General features: G+C 45.9%; 1 protein-coding gene across 3 annotated transcripts in view; it reads right to left on the bottom strand.

Moving 5' to 3' along the window:
- GNAO1 (G protein subunit alpha o1) overlaps window positions 1-17,841 on the bottom strand; it is a 178,540-nt gene extending 160,699 nt beyond the window's left edge. For all 3 annotated transcript variants that reach the window (XM_083624985.1, XM_083624984.1, XM_083624983.1), the window contains exons 1-2: window positions 17,709-17,841; window positions 16,803-16,845 (exon numbers count right to left, since the gene is read on the bottom strand). In XM_083624985.1, coding sequence (XP_083481111.1) covers window positions 16,803-16,845; window positions 17,709-17,826 — 161 coding nt within the window. In that variant the 5' untranslated portion in view covers window positions 17,827-17,841. The remainder of the gene's footprint in view (window positions 1-16,802; window positions 16,846-17,708) is intronic.
- Window positions 17,842-19,869: the final 2,028 nt, after the last annotated feature.

Genomic DNA, 19,869 nt, shown 5'->3' with positions numbered 1-19,869 from the left:
TTTTAAATGAGAACGAAATTGAATTTCTCCTCTATCCCTAGTATGTGTTTGTAAAGTCCTGCTTCAGTTCCCTGCAGTTTATGGTATCATGGAGGAAGGCATGGCTGACTGGCTGAAAACCTGAAAAGGAGCACTCCTGTTCGGGATTGTGGTGATGGAACATTTTATTGCATGCCTCAGTGGTTAGTCCCGTCATCATTTGTGTGCATTGAATTCCACTGCCTTTCTTGTTCCAGAAACAACATCTTTCCTTCCTTTCTTCCCTTGTTGTTTCCTCACTAGACTTGTGGCTGCTCTCTGTTCTTTCCATAGTCACTGGTAGCCTTGGGCAGGGAGTCATTGCTGCCTTGGATTTTTCTGCGCCTTCTGTTTAATTGAATTTTCTTCCATATCTCCATAAGTGATTTTCCTCCCAGGCCTTTCCCTTCCTTCCTTCTCCGTTCATCCATGCATCATTCAGATGTTTCTAGCGAGCACCAGCTGCAGACATTAAGATTTCTTGAGCATCTTCTACATTTAGAAAACCACCAAGCAACTCAACCACACCAGTGATTGCTCCATGAGGCTTGAAGACTGATGCTTGGGAACGTTTTTTCCTCCCTTTGTAACAAAAACCACCCTTGCAACAAAATGTGGAGGACTAGTTACCTTCTACAGAAAAATGTGACTCTACTACAGACTAAGGATAGAGAAATTCAATTTGGTTCACATTTCAAGGCAAATCTATCACACTTTTCAAAACCGTGTAAAAACAGAAACACAGCCATGCTTTAAAATTTGCACTTACCTGAAATTTGCTACACAGTTTTCCAACCAAAGAATGTTTGCATAAATGCATATATTAGGGGAACGTCTGCATTAAAATGACTATATTAGCGAAAGTATACAGAAATCCATTATATCAGGAAAAAATGCTTGCACATTACATTATTCAAAACCGCACACTAAAATCTCTTTATTGAGAAAGGAGTACTAAAATGCTGAAGAATTGCAAAATACACAAAATCAAAACTCAGAAGGAAATAATTAACATTGAACAAAATTTTGCTTGAGAGAACAGTTTTGAATTAGTTATGGTCCAGGTGAGATGTCCATTTGAGAAAATAGATTGTTAATGGGCCAAAGGGGAAAAAATAAGGTTAGATTGGGTTAAGATAAATTATAGGACAAAAACTGAGAAAGATGGAAAGGATTTGCTGAAATAGCTAACTGAACTAGAATACAAAAAAGGGAGGTGTGAGGAGGTCGTTGAAACAAGTAAATGAAAGACAAGATATGGAAATATTGGATGTGTTTTTAATTGGTTTCTGTTTTTGCTTTTGTTTTGTTAAGATAAGTAGTGTTTTGTTTTTTCTTGTATTGTATTGTATTGTATTGTTTTGCTTTGTTTAACTCTTTTTCTTCTTTTTGTAATCTTTAAACTCTTAATAAATATTACTTTAAAAAAAAAAGAGATGTCCATTTGAGATCTCACTCATCAGATCTTCAGAGATCCCACTACCAACCTTAATAAGGACAATCATTTCAAGTTCCTGGGCCCACAGTGGACTTATCCAGCTTAGCCATACTCAAGAGTAGACCTACTGAACTCAATGGTGTTAAGTTATTCAATGGCTGCTTTGAGTATGACTTAGCCAAATGCAACCCACAGTTGTTTTCAGGGCGAACGTTTAAGAATTCACCTTTCCTATCTTGACTCTGTTACAATGTTCCTGATCCATTTCAGACAAGTCATCATAATAAAGAATGCTGTCAGCTCCTGCATCTGATAAAACCCAAGAGGCTGAGGAGGAGGGTATTTTTGTACTTGAATGAAAGACAGCCATGGTACCAGGCATTAATTATTCAGTGGGTCTTTCCTATCAGATTAATATATTTTCCTTCCTGTCTTCTGAAACTGTGATAGTAACTCCTGGGGCCAGATTCACACATGCAAGCCATCAGCTTTATCCTATCTGATTGCTACTGATTACAGGTAAGGGATCAAGATTTTTTTAAAAATGTAGTATGTGAACATGTTGCTGTGATTTCCACAATCATGGCAACACCATTTTGGAACAGCTGCAGACCACAGAAGATACTCATGTGGCGGAGGATTCTGTGGAATTCCCTCTTGGCTGAGACAGGGTTTTATCAAGCACCTGTAGTTTAACAGGGAGGGAGCCTATTTATTCCAGCAGGCCTTTTAAGGATGTTTGCCATTTTTACGATTCATTTTATCCTCTATATGCCTTTTGCCATTTTTATAAACACCATTTGGAAACTTTCAGTGATTACGCCATATATAAACAGCTGAAATAAAATAACTAATGAATACAGTGGTACCCTGGTTCTCAAACGCCTTGGTTCTCAAATGCTGAAAACCTGGAAGTAAGTGTTCTGGTTTTCGAACGTTTTTTGGAAGCCGAACATCCGATGCGGTTGTTGGCTATTGTTTCCAGGGTGCCTGCACCAATCAGAAGCTGCACCTTGGTTTTCAAACATTTCAGAAGTCAAACGGACTTCCAGAATAGATTAAGTTTGGCGCTTTTGGTTTTGCTATTTATTTCGCATTTTTGTTTTTTGAGGCTTTTTCGGTTAATTTGTTTTTGTGACTGTGTGGAACCTAGTTCAGCTACTGATTGATTGATTGATTGATTGATTGTGTGACTGCGGAAATGGATAAAAGCCCCCCATCCAAACAATGACTTTCATCAGTGCAGGTAAGAAAAAAAAATTAATTTTAATTTTTATCATCCACAATGCTGACTTATTTATTTTATAGTACTGTACATTGATTATTGCTTTCATTTTATGGATCAATGGTCTTGTTAGATAGTAAAATTCATTGCTGTTTTAGGGGTTGTTTTTAAAAGTCTGGAAGGGATTAATCCATTTTGCATTACTTTCTATGGGAAAGTGCACCTTGGTTTTGGAACGCTTTGGTTTTGGAACTGACTTCCGGAATGGATGAACCAAGATACCACTGGAATCATGAAAATAAATTTCTGAGATTTATAAAATCACAAATGGTATAAAGAAAACATACAATGGCAGGGGATACCCACTATTTCAAAGCACAAACATTGGGTATCCTCCCCAGAAATGGATGCACAGTCAATTTAATATAAACAATGTTTGTTTTCAAAAAGGATGACCTATGGAATGCATTGTGGCAGCTAGCATAAGTTATTTACCTTTTAAAGGAGGGGGGAATTACACAGGTGCAGAGAGAGCTACATACAGAGCAAGACCCCACTGGTCCATGTATTGTCTTTACATTGACTGACAGCTGCTCTCTGGGACTTCCAGCAGGGTTTTCTCCCAGGCCTACCTGGGGATGCTTGAGATTGAATTTGGGACCTTCCACTCACAAACTGGATGCCCTGCCACTGAGCTGCAGGTAGAGCTCTAGCAACTGCATACGATGATGCGCTAATGGCGACCCTTCTGAGAGACTGAATTCCTTTCTTCACTAGAAATGAGGTGGTGCAGAAGAGGGCTTCTACAACCATCACACCCTACTTGCAAATTTCCTGAAAGTTTCTGGTTCCCGGTTGCAGTGGAACTGGGTGCCATGCCAGATGGACCGATTAAGCACGGCAATTCTCCTATCCTTCGTGAAAACCTGGCCAATCGCCTCCCTTTTCATTGGATCAAAACCCACTCCTGCCCCCTAAACAATAAACAATATGTCCATGGCTGCTTGGGTAAGGAATAAATGGATGTCTGGATCTTCCAGCTAATCCCTGTACAACAAGCCATTTGTTCTTGCATCTAATAAACTCTATCTGATAAATATCAATGAGCGGCTGACGTGCCTCCGGGGTAACTAAGGAAACGCTTTGTGCTGTTCTCTTTCTCTCGCCTGCAAGGTAACCAAGCGCACACACGAGTAACTCTGCTGTCCTCACCTACAGAGGAAGTGAAGGAAGGTGTGGGCTTCCCCTTATCGCTCTTCACATCCAGGCAAATGTCCCCCTCTTGGCCTCTCCTTAGCCTCATTAAATGCTCCGTAATTCTGATTTGCTGCCTCTTCAACACTTGCTGTTCACAACTCTGAAAAACAAGGTGTTCACTATGCCATGCATTCAGACCTGGGAAATATTGTGTTCATTTTCCTGATTATAAGGCTAGTGTTTGTGTCCCACTTTCTAATGTTCCTTTCACACTGCAGTACTGTGGTACCTCAGGTTACATACACTTCAGGTTACAGACTCCGCTAACCCAGAAATAGTGCTTCAGGTTAAGAACTTTGCTTCAGGATGAGAACAGAAATTGTGCTCCGGCAGCGCAGCAGCAGCAGCAGCAGCAGCAGCAGGAGGAGGCCCCATTAGCTAAAGTGGTGCTTCAGGTTAAGAACAGTTTCAGGTTAAGAACAGACCTCTGGAACGAATTAAGTACTTAACCTGAGGTACCACTGTACCTGTTTTGGTATGGAACTGTGGCTGTTTGAATACTATACCAACATGTTACGCTGAATTTCATTCGCATGGGCCTGTGGCATGATATGAGCACCACTGGACAACATCGCTCCTGCATCACCCTAGCCACACACGTGTGCTTTGGTTTCTCCATGAAAACAGCAGGAAAGAACCATATGCCAGTATACTGCCCCAAATTCTGTCACTTGACTCCTGTGATTTTCCAGACCGCACATATGCTATATTCTGCTAAATTTCCAGAAGCGGATGTTACATTGTGTAAAAGCTCAGATGTCATTATTTAAAATTAGCAGCCAAGGGAATTTGGGCGAAATGAAATAAACTGCTTTGTGAATTCAGCCAAAGAGGTTCCCCCACAGCAGGTGAACTACAGTGGAAATAGTACCCCCAAGGCAGAAAGTCCAACACCCTCTGGTTCAAAATGAAGGCAACGGGTGACATGCCCTCCTTTCTGAAACGTGCATTCCCCAGGCAGAAGACATTTTCAAGGATCATCAACTTGACTTCCCATTTCAATCCAAATACATTATAAATGCAGACACTTAGCAGAATCAGGATTCCCATTTAAAAACTGGCCATGCAGCAACCACCTTGAAAATCACCAAGTTGATACAGCACTTTGGCTTTTTCTGCTGAGCTGTAAAACAGGAGGCTATAAATTCACCCCCTAGCTAAATTACGGAGAAACAAGGATATGCACCCAGAAGACTTCTGCTTTGTTAAGTCAAAAGATTCTCATTAGAGAAGAAGGATTTCTCAAGTCAGGTCTAGTAATCAATCAGAACACGGCAGCAATAAAATGCGAGATGACTTTTTGGAACGATCACCTTCCACTGCTGCAGCTTCCTCTGCCCAGAAGTTTTGCACAGATCCTGATGCACAAACATTGTTCAACATATTTATCAGCGTGGATTCATATATCTTAACAGAGGGGTAAGTATTGTAACCTGTCCTCTGCCAATTACAAGGGCTCATAGGAAGCTGTGTTATGCAAAGTATGACCATTGATCTACCTAGCTCAAGGTGGCGCTGTGGTCTAAACCACTGAGCCTGGGGCTTGCCGATCAGAAGGTCGGCAGTTCGAATCTCAGTGACAGGGTGAGCTCCCATTGCTTGGTCCCAGCTCCTGCCAACCTAGCAGATCGAAAGCACGTCAAAGTGCAAGCAGATACAGTAAATAGGTACCGCTCCGGCGGGAAGGTAAATGGTGTTTCCATGCGCTGCTCTGGTTTTGCCAGAAGCGGCTTAGACATGCTGGCCACATGGCCTGGAAAAACTGTCTGCGGACAAACATCGGCTCCCTCGGCCAGTAAAGCGAGATGAGTGCCGCAACCCCAGAGTCGTTTGCGACTGGACTTAACTGTCAGGGGTCCTTTACCTTTTTTTACTTATCAAACAAATTTACAGACCAGTTCATGGGGTGTACATCAAAGTGGTGTGCAGGGTATTATCTATAAGAGAAGGAGCCTGTCTGGACTGCCGGCCATTTGGCTTGCAGTTTCAGCCACTTGCCCCACACCTGATGTCATATTGGGCATCAGATGTGGGGCAGATAAGCATGTGGCTGACCCAAAATAGGGTTTTTGGGACCTGTGGATCACCTAATCCCATGTAAAACCCCACCAATTAGCCGATTCACACACTAAGTCAGTTGCACTAAGCTTCAGAAGACCCAGAATTCTATGTGGTGGCAACTGGAACCTGTTAGGTCTGCCATTTTTAACTTTGCTGTTTTCATCACAATAAGACTTATATAGTATATATTGAGGAAAGTGTCTCATTGCACATGTACAGAGTGCCATTGCCTTCTCAGTAAAACAACAACAGCAACATCCATTATTCTTTCCACCTCTATAGACAGGGAAAGCGCTTCCATGTAAGAGTGCCCAAGAATGATTCTCAGACAAGACTGAGCCCAGCCTTTTGTGCAGAAATTCAGCCATACCTCATGACCTCAGTTTTTGGATTTATGTGTTGTTTATACTTACACATGTTGCCCACAAACTAAAAACACACAAAAAAACTTCCAAAATGTGTGGAAAACTTGCTTCCGAGTGCATGCAGTTCTTTTTTGCAATCCAAATTTCTTAAAACAGTTTCAAACAGTTCTAAGGAATATATTATATATTTAACAGTATACGCTGCCTTTTCACTTAAAGAAGCCTCAGCACTGCTAATATATTTTATTATGCAATAAAATACATAATCAAATACCTCCATTAAAAACTACAAAAACAGAAGCAGCAGATTAATAGTGCAGCTGAAAGCAACTTGTTAAAAGAAAACACACTGACTTAAGATATTGTTAAAAGAAGGAGAGGACAGGGCAGACTTTGCCTAGCACCTGACTGGTATCAACGATGCACCAGGCAAATATGTCTAGGAGGAGCATTTGATGGTTTCAGCACAACAGAAGAAGAACATGCAGCTTTATGATTGCATAATAGTTTGCCAACTATTAATGTCTATTCAGAAGCAGCCCCAACTGAACATAAAGGGACTTAACCCCAGGGACATGTGTATAGGACTGCAGCATTCAGAGGAAAATGCTGTAAAGCTGGCTAGCCATGGTGTATGAAGTTGCAAGTGTGGCAAGCAAAAAATAAACACAATTGCACTCCAAGTCTTCCTAAGGCACACAAGACCTCCCCAAGCCATGAATACATATTTAGAATGAACTCGAATCTCAGATAAGTTTGCCTACAGTTGCAAACTGAATTAAAATTCTCCTCCATTTCTAGTTGCATCCCATGCTGGGTTGCAGCATCAGAATGATGACCTTGGATGGAGAGTGGGGTCCTTGCCGCAAACTCAAGATATACCTGGACCATTAAAATGCCCATTTTTCCAGCATATTAACTCCCCTATTTATCCCCTCTTTATTTATTTGAGTTGTTGCCTTTCAAAACAAAATCTTCCAAGGACTGCTTACATTTCAAATGAATTAAAATTAATTAATCAATCTACAATACAATATATCCTTCCAATAGCAATGGTAAAAAGCATTACAAATCCTTCCACACTATGAAGCTGGACATTCCAATATGAGATTTAAGAACAGAGGTAACTACCCATCAACTCCCCCTCGCTACTTTTAAAAAGAAACATTTTAGAGTCTCTTCTGCCATGTTTTCGGGTAATGCCAGTGCTTTTTTTCTGGGGCTACACAGGGGTATGCATACCCCTAAACATTTTGTGAACCTTTGTACTTTTCTCCATTTACTGTATTTATTTTCCCCAATTTGAACTATAAAATGGTGATTTTCTTGAGTCAAAAGGAGAGTACCCCAAACATTTTTTTAGAAAAAAAAGCACTGAGTAATGCAATTCCTCTGTTTTGGAGAGGTATAGGTCTGTAGCATAGTATTCCTAAACAGTCAGTGATTCCATGGCATAGTATTCTTAAGTGGATTGATCTGCCCTCATCACTGAGCACTTGCAGCCTCTGCTGTCCACATATTGAGAAGAGCTACAGTTCCTTGCATCCCCCTCCCAAGACACATAGGCCACTTTCACACCATACATTAAAGCACATTTTAAACCAGGGTTTCCCAAACATGGGTTTCCAGCTGTTTTGGACTACAACTCCCATCATCCCTAGCTAGCAGGAGCAGAGGTCAGGGATGATGGGAAGAGTAGTCCAAAAACAGCTGGGAACCCAAGTTTGGGAAACCCAATTTTAAACAGTTGCGGCTTCCTCCAAAGAATTCTGGGAATCGTAGTTTGCTAAAGGTGCAGGCTCTTGACCAAAGACCCCTATTCCTCTCACAGAGCTACAAATCCCAAAGTTCCCCAAGAAGAGGGGTTGATTCTGAAACTATTGTAGCTATGGAAGGGGACTAGAAGTCTCCTAACAATTCTCAGCACCTTTAACAGACTGCTGTTCCCAGAATTCTTTAGGGCAGCCCTGACTGTTTAAAGCAGTATGATATATGGCGTGAATGAGGGCCTAGAAACAAGTTCCTTCTTCAGATGGCCTTAGACAGCATATTCAACAGAAGCAGTTATTTTCCTTCCACCAGATTATTTATCATCATCATCATCAACGACTCCCAGCTTTTCTCCCTCACATACACTCTTCCCGTTCCAACAGCCCAATTCGCAATATCAAGACACTTCCTTTAGGAACAGCTTTCCAGCACAGTGGAAGAATGCACTTTGCACTGTCAATGTCCATTGGAGGCAATTGATCAATACATTGAAGGAGATGAGAAAAGTCTTATGCTTGCCATTTATTTGTGCAAACTACTGCTCCATTCCACTCCCGCAGCACCACCTCATTTCCCCTCAATCACACTGGGCTGGGAGCAGCGGTTGACACTTGTCAGGGCTTTGAAAAGCAATGTTCAAGTAGGGGGAGGATTGCTAGAGCATTAGAGAAAGGCTTTCCTATGTTAAATTTGTTTCAATTTGTTTTAATTAGTGACCAATTTGTAAAAAATTGAAAATCATTTTTTTTTAATTGGCAAAAGCGAGCGAGAGAGAGAGAGAGAGAGAGAGAGGCCTTTCTTTGCAGTGACCCTTTGTCTCTGGAGTGCCTTATCATCCAGGGTCTAGCACGCCCTGGCGTTACCAGTCTTTTGAAAGGCTCTGAAGTCCCGTCTATTTTCCTCTTGAGATGTGCTTATTGGACTGATGGAATTAATGTTGTCTCTTACTATTGCATAAGAGCAGCCCTGCTGAACCAGGCCAAAGGTCTGTCTTGTCCACCGTCCTGTTCTCAAAGTTCTCACTCATGGTCCCCAGAAACCTGCATTCCTGCGCATATTGTCCCTGACCATTTAACCATTGCGACTGAACTCTTTTTTTAAAAAAACTGGCTGTTGTTTTAATGGTTATTACTGGTTTTATCCAGCTGCCTTGAGAGGGGTTTTGCCCCCCAAAGCATGTAAATATATATGTATATTTACATCAGTTTATTTGCTCACCTCAGTGTGAATGTAGAGCTATGTGATCCACAATTCGTTTTCAGCAGCATCATAAAGTAAAGGGCATTAAAGATTAAGTGGCTTATATAAGGTTTTAGTAGACAATCCCCTGGCTCTGCCTTCTCCTGAGGTCAATTTTCATTATCAATCAATCAATCAATCAATCAATCAATTGCCATCCAGACATGTCTCAAGGGGGCATGTGTGGGCCCCCTTGGGAAGTGGGGTGGGATATAAATTAAATGCATATATAAATGTACAAAATGCAGCAGAACAGCTAAATCAGCAGTTTAGCTGCCATGTATGGCAAAATAAATGAATAAATGAGTCCCTTCTTTAAAAGTGATAGAGAATGGAAAAAAGAAAGGTGCCTTATATCCCAAATTAGTTCATTAGTCTGTCTAACCTTTAACCAATCTGATACCCTCCATATGTTTTGGACTATAATTCCCATCATCCCTGCCCAATGACTGTTCAAGCAAGGATTAATGGGAGTTGTAGTCCCTAATAACATGATGGAACAGACAGCTCACCTTGGTTAGAGGTCTCTCAGCAGCTGCTACATGGACACCTATCAGCGATACTGCAGTACTGAGTTCCCTGCATGAACAAGGAGTTTGACTAGATGAGCTTACAGGTCCCTTCCAACTCTACGGTCCCATCTGCCCTATATCTCTAAAGCAAAGTCACACCATTTAAAACAACTATAAAGGTAAAGGTAAAGGGACCCCTGACCATTAGGTCCAGTCGCGAACAACTCTGGGGTTGCAGCGCTCAACTTGCTTTATTGGCTGAGGGAGCCAGCGAACCAGAGCAGCGCATGGAAACGCCGTTTACCTTCCTGCTGGAGTGGTACCTATTTATCTACTTGCACTTTGATGTGCTTTCGAACTGCTAGGTTGGCAGGAGCAGGGACCGAGCAATGGGAGCTCACCCCGTCACAGGGATTCGAACCGCCGACCTTCTGATTGGCAAGCCCTAGGCTCTGTGGCTTAACCCACAGCGCCACCCATAACTTACTGCAAAGAACCATGGGGACTGCAGTCTGTTAAGGGTACTGAGTGTTTTTAGGAGACCATAGGAGCCAACTCCTAGGGGCCAAGGGGGCTTTGCCCCCACATAAAACATTTGAGGGGGCCAGCCCTGTCCCCAGTTGATGGGCACGTTGTGTGTGCAACGTGTCATATTATCAACTATGCAGGGTGTGGCTTACCTGGGGCCCCACATCATTTTATTCAAGTTGGCACTCTGGTAGGAGACCCCTATTTCCCTCACAGTGCTACATTTCCCAGAGTTCCCTGAGAAGAGGAATTGACTGCTACACCACTCTGAGGCTTGTAGCTCTGTGAGGGGAATAGGGGTCTCCTACGTGCGCTGCTCTGGTTCGCCAGAAGCGGCTTAGTCACGCTGGCCACATGATCCGGAAGCTGTACGCCGGCTCCCTTGGCCAATAAAGCGAGATGAGCGCCGCAACCCCAGAGTCAGTCACGACTGGACCTATTGGTCAGGGGTCCCTTTACCTTTTAACAACTCTCAGCACCCTAGACATATTAAACTTCCCAGGATTATTTTGAGAGGGGCAGTAAACCATGACTGTTTAAAGTGGTGTGATACTGCTTTAAATATACAGTGCAGATAGGGCCTATCATTCTATGTTCCCTCCTGCTCTGATTTTAGCAGTATTTTGCTCTTGTAGTGCTCTCTTAGAGACCTACAGCCTCTCCAAGCAATGCCACAAACAAATCCTGATGGTGGAAACATGCATGCAGAATAACTTTACATGCCTTTGTAATCTTGCAGATAACACCCAAGACCTATTTTCAGCCTCTGCGAATGGCCTGTGAGGAATGCACTTTCTGATGCAAACACAGCACAGACTAATGAGGAGACAAGCTGTATTATTTGTAGCAGTGCTACACCACCTCAGAGCCTCAGCTGCCGCTGCTATTGCTTGCAGCAGTCTGTTTGACTGGATATATGAAATCCATTGAGAAAATATAAGGGAGCGTGCAAGCGTACAGAGAAATCCCAACTGTGTGCTACTGAAAAAGGCAGAAGCCAAAACGAGTCACTAAAGACTGCGAAACATATCCCCTGTTTGACCATCCACTTATTTAAGAGTTGGTGTGGTGGACTGGTTAGAGGAGTGACCAACTCTCAATGGCCAATTGGGAGGGTGAAATGGGGGTGGTAAGAGACGTATAGACCAGACTACGCTAATGTTTGACCTTCCAGATGTTGCTGGACTGCAACCCCCATCATCCCTAACCATGCTGGCTGGGACTGAGTTGGAGTCCCTCAACATCTGGAGGGAGTTGGATGAAAGGTGAGATATAAATGTATATGGTCAGGAGCTGCAGAATTATCTAGATCAGGGTTTCCCAAACTTGGGTCTCCAGCTGTTTTTGGACTACAATTTCCATCATCCCTGACCACTGCTCCTGCTAGCTAGGGATGATGGGAGTTGTAGTCCCAAAACAGCTAGAGACCCAAGTTTGGGAAACCCTGGTCTTGATGAACCTTCCCTAACCAGGAAGGCGATCTAGACTACAGCACCCATCATCCTTAAACTGGTTGTCTGGAACTACTAAGAGTTGGAGTTCAAAACATCTTGAGGGCACCAGGTTAGGGAAGGTTGATCTAGATCAACACACATATTGAGGTATACTGAAAAGAAACAAAGATCCAAAAATTAATGGACTGAAGTTAGCCATGTTTCTTAAATTCTGTGGTTCTATCGAAGTCAAACTTAGTTGGCTACAACCCCACAAGGTGTGAACTAGGCCACACAACAGATGATGTTGCCAGTTTGTGGCCAGTACCACTTTAGCTAGCAGGTGGGGCTTATGTAATTGAACACTCCTCCATTTAAAAACAAAACAAAACCAGCAACCCGTGTCAGGGAGAAAATGAAGTTAGAAGTTAGTTTCTAACATAGAGGCAATGAATGTGGCATGGAGGGGCAACGTGAACCCCCTCTTCCAGACTTGCACAGTGAAGTGATTCAGGTTAACTGCTTTGTCTACTTTTTGCAGAAGGTAGGTATCACAGACAAAATTCTAGAACGAGAACTTCCAACTATCTATTCCCCATCTTGGCAGCAAGAATCCTACAGAAAGATACCTAACCACATGGAAGGTGACACTGTCAAATTGGTTAATCCATTCTTGTTCTGCAACCAATTCCTTTTAAGCTGATCTTGCCTTATATAACAAATTATGTCTATTAGATGCAATCTGTGCATTTCTACCAGCAATATATGTGTGTGTTTGAGTTTGAGTGTGTGTGCGAGAGATAAACCATCTCCCTGGAATTCAGCTGAAATGTTTCCTATCCCCTCTCCACTCCTACTGTTTGAATTAAGTGATAGGCCATTCCATATATTAAGGCACATTTAAAGAATGCTGGTTCTCTAGAATTCCTGAAAGGATAATAAGTGCAAATGCCTTCCCTTCCTCTAAGACATCAACTCCAAATAATCAACAGATCCGTGGGACCAGGTGGGGGCCCAAAATAACAAATGACAAAAACAAGCAAGACTCCAAATCTTCCAACAGGAATAAATTTAGGAAGCTGCCTTATACAGCTCAGGACATGGTCTTGGTTCCTGCAGTATTTTACCAATTATCCATTTGTACTGCATTCTGTTGTGCTTTATTATGGTGTGAACTCTTCCATAAATGAAAAGCAATATAAAGATCTTAATAATAATAAAAGTTGCTTTTTTATACCTCATAATAACAATGGCAATGACATACAGACTATGCAGTGCCTCCTCCTTATTTTTGTTTTAAAGAAAGTGGGTGTATAGAAATAAAAAAAGGAAGGTCTGTAGCTCAGTAGCAGACCGCACACTTGGCAGGCGGGCTAAATTAGTTCCACTGAAATCAGTGGAAGAAGTTCCTTAATGATTAAAGTCAGCCATCCCCAAACTTGTGCCCGCCATATGTTTGGACTAATCAGATGTCAAAGAGATAAACAACTACCTGACATTTAGAAGACATCTGAAGGAAGTTTTTAATGTGTGACATTTAATGTATTTTTGATCTTTGTTGGAAGCCACCTAGAGTGGCTGGGGAGGTCCAGCCAGATGGGCGGGGTACAAATAATAAATTATTATTATTATTATTATTATTATTAGACTGCAATTATTATCCGACCCAGCCAGCAGGGCTGCTGAGAGCTGCATCTGGAGGGCACCCGGTTTTTGAAGGCTGGGGTGGAATGTGAGAAGATCAAATACCAATAAATAAATGCATGATAATCCCAGATTTCTTCCTTTTCTTTTTTTAGAACATAAAAGCCTGGTGGATCAGGCAAAAGGCCCATCTAGTCCAGCACTCTGTTCTCAAAGTGGCCAGAAGCAGTGATTCCCAGCATCTGGTATTCAGAAGTATACCACCTCCAACAGTGGAGAAAGAACACAACCATTGTGTGTTCTGCCTCCACTGAGAAGCTTCTCCTCCATGAATTTGTCTAGCCCTCCTTTAAAGTCACCCAGGTCAGTGGCCATCACTACAACTATGCAAAGTGCCGACTTTTACTTTAAATTTTATTTTAGTACAACCCACAAAGTCCCCAAGCTAGGATAGCTCAGAGCATGAGGCTCTTAATCTCAGGGTTGTGGGTTTGAGCCCAATGTTGGGCAAAGGATTCCTGCATTGCAGGGGGATGGAGAGTGGGCTAGAGGAACCTCGTGGTCTCTTCCAAACCATACAATTCTATGATTCAAACCATCTGGAGAGCTCAAGCATCTGGGAGGCTGGCTTACGTCGTGAGTAATTTGCCCCATTGATTCCACAGTTCAGCTGCCTTTGACTGCTGCATCCAACTCACCTGTTTCTCACCACACAAACCTTACAATACATGTGGCTCTCCATGTATTGCTGGACTGCAACTCCCATAATCCCAGACCATTGGCCATGATGGCTGGAGCTGATGGCCTCCGCCCATGCTTAGCAATTCCTTATTCGCACAGCCACTGCTGATGTCTGGCTGTTTACCTAAAACACTGGAAGTTCAAAGACATCTACCCACCCTCATTAATCCCATGAGAAGGTCGGGTTCTGATTTGGATTCTACCACAGACACAGAAGTCCCTGACCAGACATGAGCTCACCCACTAGGCATCTCTCAGACCTCTGTCCGCAAAATGAAGAGAAAAGTGATCCACCTCACAGGGATGTTGTGAGGATAAACGGATATAAAATAATGTATTTGAACTATGAATTATTTGTGTTGTGGAGCGCAATCCATTGCACAGATGTAAGATGCCTTTAATTCAACGGGGCTTCCTGCCAGCTGCACGCATAAGGAAGGAAAGGCATTGTAAAAACTGTTCATAATGGCAACGTTCAAATTGTCTGGGTTTTAAATTCCTTCCCCAGCACTAAGGGCAGCTCAGAATATATACTGTTAGAAGCAGCTTTATCCTCTAGTCTAGGCCAGGATCTTTCAGAGCAAAGATTTCTAGTCAGGAGGAGGACCGGACTGCAATTCCAGTCAGAAGAATCACAGTTAAATGCAAATTATACATGTGTTCAAATCATGGTAATCCAGTATCCGAACTGGGCCGAACCTTGCCGACGCATTTTTTTTTCTTCAACCGAACGCTTCCGAAGACAAGACAAGCGCTGCGCCCGACAATAGCCGAGACAAGCCGAGTCTTGCCGATCTCCCAAGAGCCTATTCGAGTCTCTTCTGGGCGCTGTCCACCACTTGCACAGCCTGAAACCTTTACCTGCCACCCCAGGCACAAGCGAGGGGATAATAGAGCCAAGGGGTGGGGGAACACACAGTGGTCGCTGTAGGGGTGTGTGTGTGTGTATGAGAGAAGGAGAGTGAGAGAGCGAGGAAGCGCGCAGCTTTGCAAACGAGTGTGCATTTCTCCCTCTCTCTCGCTTAGCAACACGCAAGCCGCCTAAAGGGCGGGGAAGGCTCTTGCAGTCAGCAACAGCAAACCTCACTCTCCTTTTCTTGCAAGGCAAACGCCTTGCAAACGGCAACTGGGAACCCAAAGCATTGCATTGCAATGCAATGCTGGGATTCCTTCCCCACGACCACCTTTTGGCTTCTTTTCGTTCTCTAAAATGGGAACACCCTATCCCATCGTCCATACTCCCCACTCCCCAACCGATGTTCTCCTTCCCAAAGGAACACCATTCGTCCACCTCCCGAAGCAAGATGCAGCTAGATGCAGCGACTTGTTCGTTGCACGGGCACCCTCACTCGCTCGGCCTGGGTGCGCGATGGGGCCACACAACACCTGTGCCCAGCCAGCTGCCCAAACACAGCCTTTCTTCCTCGCACACACCTCATGGGATTTTCAAATCAATATCATAGATCGTTAAGCAGGATCGGCCGCTGCGGAGCAGAGAAGGAAGTTGACCGGAATAGCTCCTATGGCGCCCCGTTAAGCTGTTGGGGACGAAATCAAGCAGGGTTTGGGTGTCGTGCGTAAAACGAGAGAGGACGGAGCTGCATCCTTCGTTAGCTGGCTGCTGATTTATTCCCTCCCATATCCCAGCTTAATTTGCAGTTGCAAGCCAAATTTTGCCATAATTAATTAAATGGTGGGGTGGGTGTTTTAGAGGCTCAAATCTAGAAAGGAGAAGAAGGGAGGGGGGGAAGAGGATGATAAGCGTCAGCGAGGCTTGCTTTAAATCTGCCTAATGAGCAGATTTCCACCACCCGATAGAAAGAGAGAAATGAAGCAGAGGTAGGCGATCCTGCCTAAGCAGCCCATGTCCGGAGATCAAATGAGGGAGGAGATCAGGAGGGAGCTCAGAGAAGGAGATAAGATCCCGACATTAAGCTTCATTGACAGTGTGATGTTTAATGGCTGCGCCTGGTTGGACGATCTCGGCCAGGCACATCTTTCCCAGGACCCTCCCGGCCCCTCCCTGCTCCCTCCTCCTTTCTTTGGGGTGGCGAAGGAGGGAGAGCAGCAGAGCAACCACACTTCAGCACCAAAGCTATAGAACAGCGGACACCTGGAGCTTCCCTGGTTAGCATAAAAAGGAGAGAGGGTGGGGCGGGGTGGGGCTGGATGCCCACCCCCCCTCTTGCCCATCCGTCTTCCCAGCCTTCTCAATCCCTGCTCCAGATGTTGGCCTCCCCGCAAGAGGGCCCCTCCAAGGCAGCCAGCAAGAAGCAATCCCCAAGCAGAGCTTCCCACTTCAAACATGGCGGACGCCCATTCATACAACCAAAAAGACCTGTTCGCCTTTTCCCTCCCCGTTGGTCTCTCTCTCCCCCCACCCAAGCCCACCCCGCCTTGCCAATTCCCACAACAAGAAATCGGGGGTGGTGCCTGGGTTTCTCTCCCCCTCCCTTTTGAATGGCAACATGCTAAAATCATTGGGATAGGCACAACACACACACACACACACACACACACACGCTAAATAAGACTGCTGTGATGATGTAAAATCCTCAAAGGGGGACTTACTTCATCTGCTTCACGATGGTGCTTTTCCCGGATTCCCCAGCCCCTGTTAGGACAAAAAGCCAAAAATAAAACCCCGATAAAGGCAAGATCTGGCGAGGGTGATAATATAAGGAGATCAAGGAGATTACATAGGAAGGAGCAGCTGCACTAATGGTTGCCACGGCCGGGGGGGGGGGGCGAAGAGGAGAGATCATGTTTGTGCAATTGAGGTTTCCGTGCAAAAGGGATAATGGTAGGGTAGTTTTTAATGCAGAAGAATGGGGAGGTGGCACAGAATCATACCTGTTGGGTGGGTTGGGTGGGCTATCGAAGGTTTCCATTTGGGCAATACAATGGATTTTTTATTTTACTTTTTTTTGCACATGATGCAATGAGGCTCAGCAAAATCATGCCTAAAAGGAAAGGGCCGGCCAGTGTACGTGTGTGTGTGTGTGTGTGTGTGTGTAAGAGATGGGGAGAGGGAGGGAGATAGCGGAGGGGAGAGATGGAGCATAGTTGTACAATAGGTGGGGCAGAAGATGGAGGATGGAAAATAAATCACACCTAGTTGGTGGAAGGGAATGGGTGTCCGCCCCCCCCCCCCGCGCCGCCCTTTTAACTTGGAAGGGGCAGGAGGGAGAAGATCGTATTTGTGCTCTAGAGTTGACAAGGCAGGCAGGTGGGGCGAGAATGGCAAATAAGTGTGTGTGTGTTTGTTTGTTTCGAGGGAGGGGGAAAAGCGATGGCTCTGCCCAACAAATGTGGCAAGCAGAGCTGAAATGCCAATCTAAATAGGAAGGTGGCCGGGATAGGGGCTGACACACGGGAGTGGTGGACCTGGGGGTGGGGTGGGGGGTCTGGCTGTGTCAGAATCCTACCTGGGTGTGGAGGGAGGGAGGGGGCGCAGCTGGGCTCGAGCCCGCTTACCTAGCAAGAGCAGCTTCACATCTTTGGCCGCGCTGATGCCGTCCTCTTTGAGGTTCTTCTCGATCGCCTTGCTCCTCTCCAAGGCGGCTCTTTCTTCGGCGCTCAGTGTACATCCCATGGTGGCCGGGAAATGTGTTCTCCCGGGCTGGCGGACACTTCTCTCGGTCCCCCCAACCCCCCTTTTTATCAGACACTCCAAGGAGGAAAAACGGGAGGGGAAACAAAAATTAAAACACAACCACCAACGCAGCAGAAAAGCAAGATAGGAAGAAGAGGGGTGGGGATGTAGATCTTTGCTTAGATGTCAAAAATAAATTAAAATGAAGCACCAGGGGGAATATAATATAGATTCTCTCTCTCTCTTTCTGGCTAGCTGCCCCCTCGCTCTTCTCCTTCTTCCTTCCCGGCTCTGCGTCTCCGTAGCCCCAGCAAATCAATGCATCCAAATGAGAGCCGAGCCTTCCGGGGGCTGGCAGGCGCTGCTGGGGGGGTGGTGGTGCGCTGGAAGGAGACGAGGGAGATCTCTTGCGATGGGAGAAGGAGCAGGGCGCGATGGGCTCTGGGCGCCCCCTTGCCTGGTCTGGAGCTGGGCGGCCTCTTGGGGGACGCGGCAGCGGGCGGGCGGGTGGCGAGCGCGCTGGGGCTGCTGCTGCTGCTGGCGTCGGAGCGAGAGCCGAGCCCTTTCCCCTCTGGGCGGCTGTGTCGCCGGCGGGATGCCTGCCTTCGTCGCTGGGCTGCTGCCTGGACGGCTCTCGGGGCGAGGCGCTTCCTTCCTCCTGGCGAGTCTTCCTCTCCTCCCTCCCCCGAACCTGGGGGTCTCTAATGGGCGGCGGCGGCGATGGCTGCGAGCGATCGCATCGCTCAGCCGATCCTAATGGCAAGAAATGCAGAAAGGGGCGACGCGAGCTCGCGGCAGCAGCAGCGGCAGCAGCAGCCAGGCGAGGAGGAGGGAGGGAGCGGGGAGGGCGGGCGAGTGCGCCAGGGCTGAGCCGCGCCGAGGCTGCCTTCCCTTGCACAGGCGAGGCTGGGCTGGCTGACGTCGGCCGCGCCACCCGCGCATGCGCTCGCCCGGCCGAGAGGAAGCTCGGCAAGGAGGAGGAGAGCGGGCCGAGAGAGCAAGCGAGCGAGAGAACGGGCGGAGGAGCCGCTTGGATTTGCGGCGGCTGCTGCTGGTGCTGCCGCCGCCGCCGCCAAGGAGCCTCTCTCCCTCCCCTCCCTCCCAGTACACGGCGCTGCAGTTGTGCAGTCGAAGTGGGGAGGGCTCGGCGGAGCTTAGAGATCAGGGATGGGGAGGCTTGTTGAGTCGGAGGGCCACATTCCCTCCTGGGAAACCATTTGGGGGCCACTTGCCGGGTGTGGGCGGGGCAAGAGGCCGAAGTGGGCGGAGCAATGGGGCATGCCTTATCTTTGTGTAGGTTGCTAGTTCACACACACACACACACACACACACACACACAGGGGTGCCAACTTGCATAAAATGATCACATGATGTGGTGCACCCACACTTTTTGAATGGCAATGCCCAGCAACTTGGGGGGGGGGGGAGCCACCTCAAATAAACACAGGGGCGCCAACTTGAATACAGTCATACCTCGGGTTGAAGTAGCTTCAGGTTGAGCGTTTTCAGATTGTGCTCCGCAGCAACCTGGAAGTAATGAAGCGCGTTACTTCTGGGTTTCGCCACTCGTGCATGCACAGTTGCTCAAAATGACGTCACGTGCATGTGCGGAAGTGGCGAATTGCGGCAGATTGCGTTCGCTTCAGGATGCGAACAGGCCTCCGGAATGGGTCCCATTCACATCCAGAGGTACCACTGTAAAATGATCACATGATGTGGGTGCACCCACACTTTTTGAATGGCAATGCCCAGCAACTTGGGAGGGGAGCCCCCTCAAATATTTTATTGGGGGAGGGCAAAGGGACACACACACACACACACACACACACACACACACACCTTCATCCAGGGGAAACAAAGGCATAAGAACATTAGACAATCCTGCTGGCTGGGTAGCTCAATTGGTTTGAACATGTTGCTGATAACACCAAGGTTGCAGGTTCGATCCCCATATGGGACAGCTGCATATTCCTGCGTTGCAGGGGGTTCGACAAGGTGATTCTCAGGGTCCCAACTGTACAGTTCTATGATTCTATAGCAATC

Source organism: Podarcis filfolensis, assembly GCF_964270895.1.
Source record: "Podarcis filfolensis genome assembly, chromosome: 8".
Taxonomy (NCBI): Eukaryota; Metazoa; Chordata; class Lepidosauria; order Squamata; family Lacertidae; genus Podarcis; species Podarcis filfolensis.
Note: the sequence above shows the minus strand (reverse complement) of the source record. Positions and strands in the feature narration are given on the sequence as shown.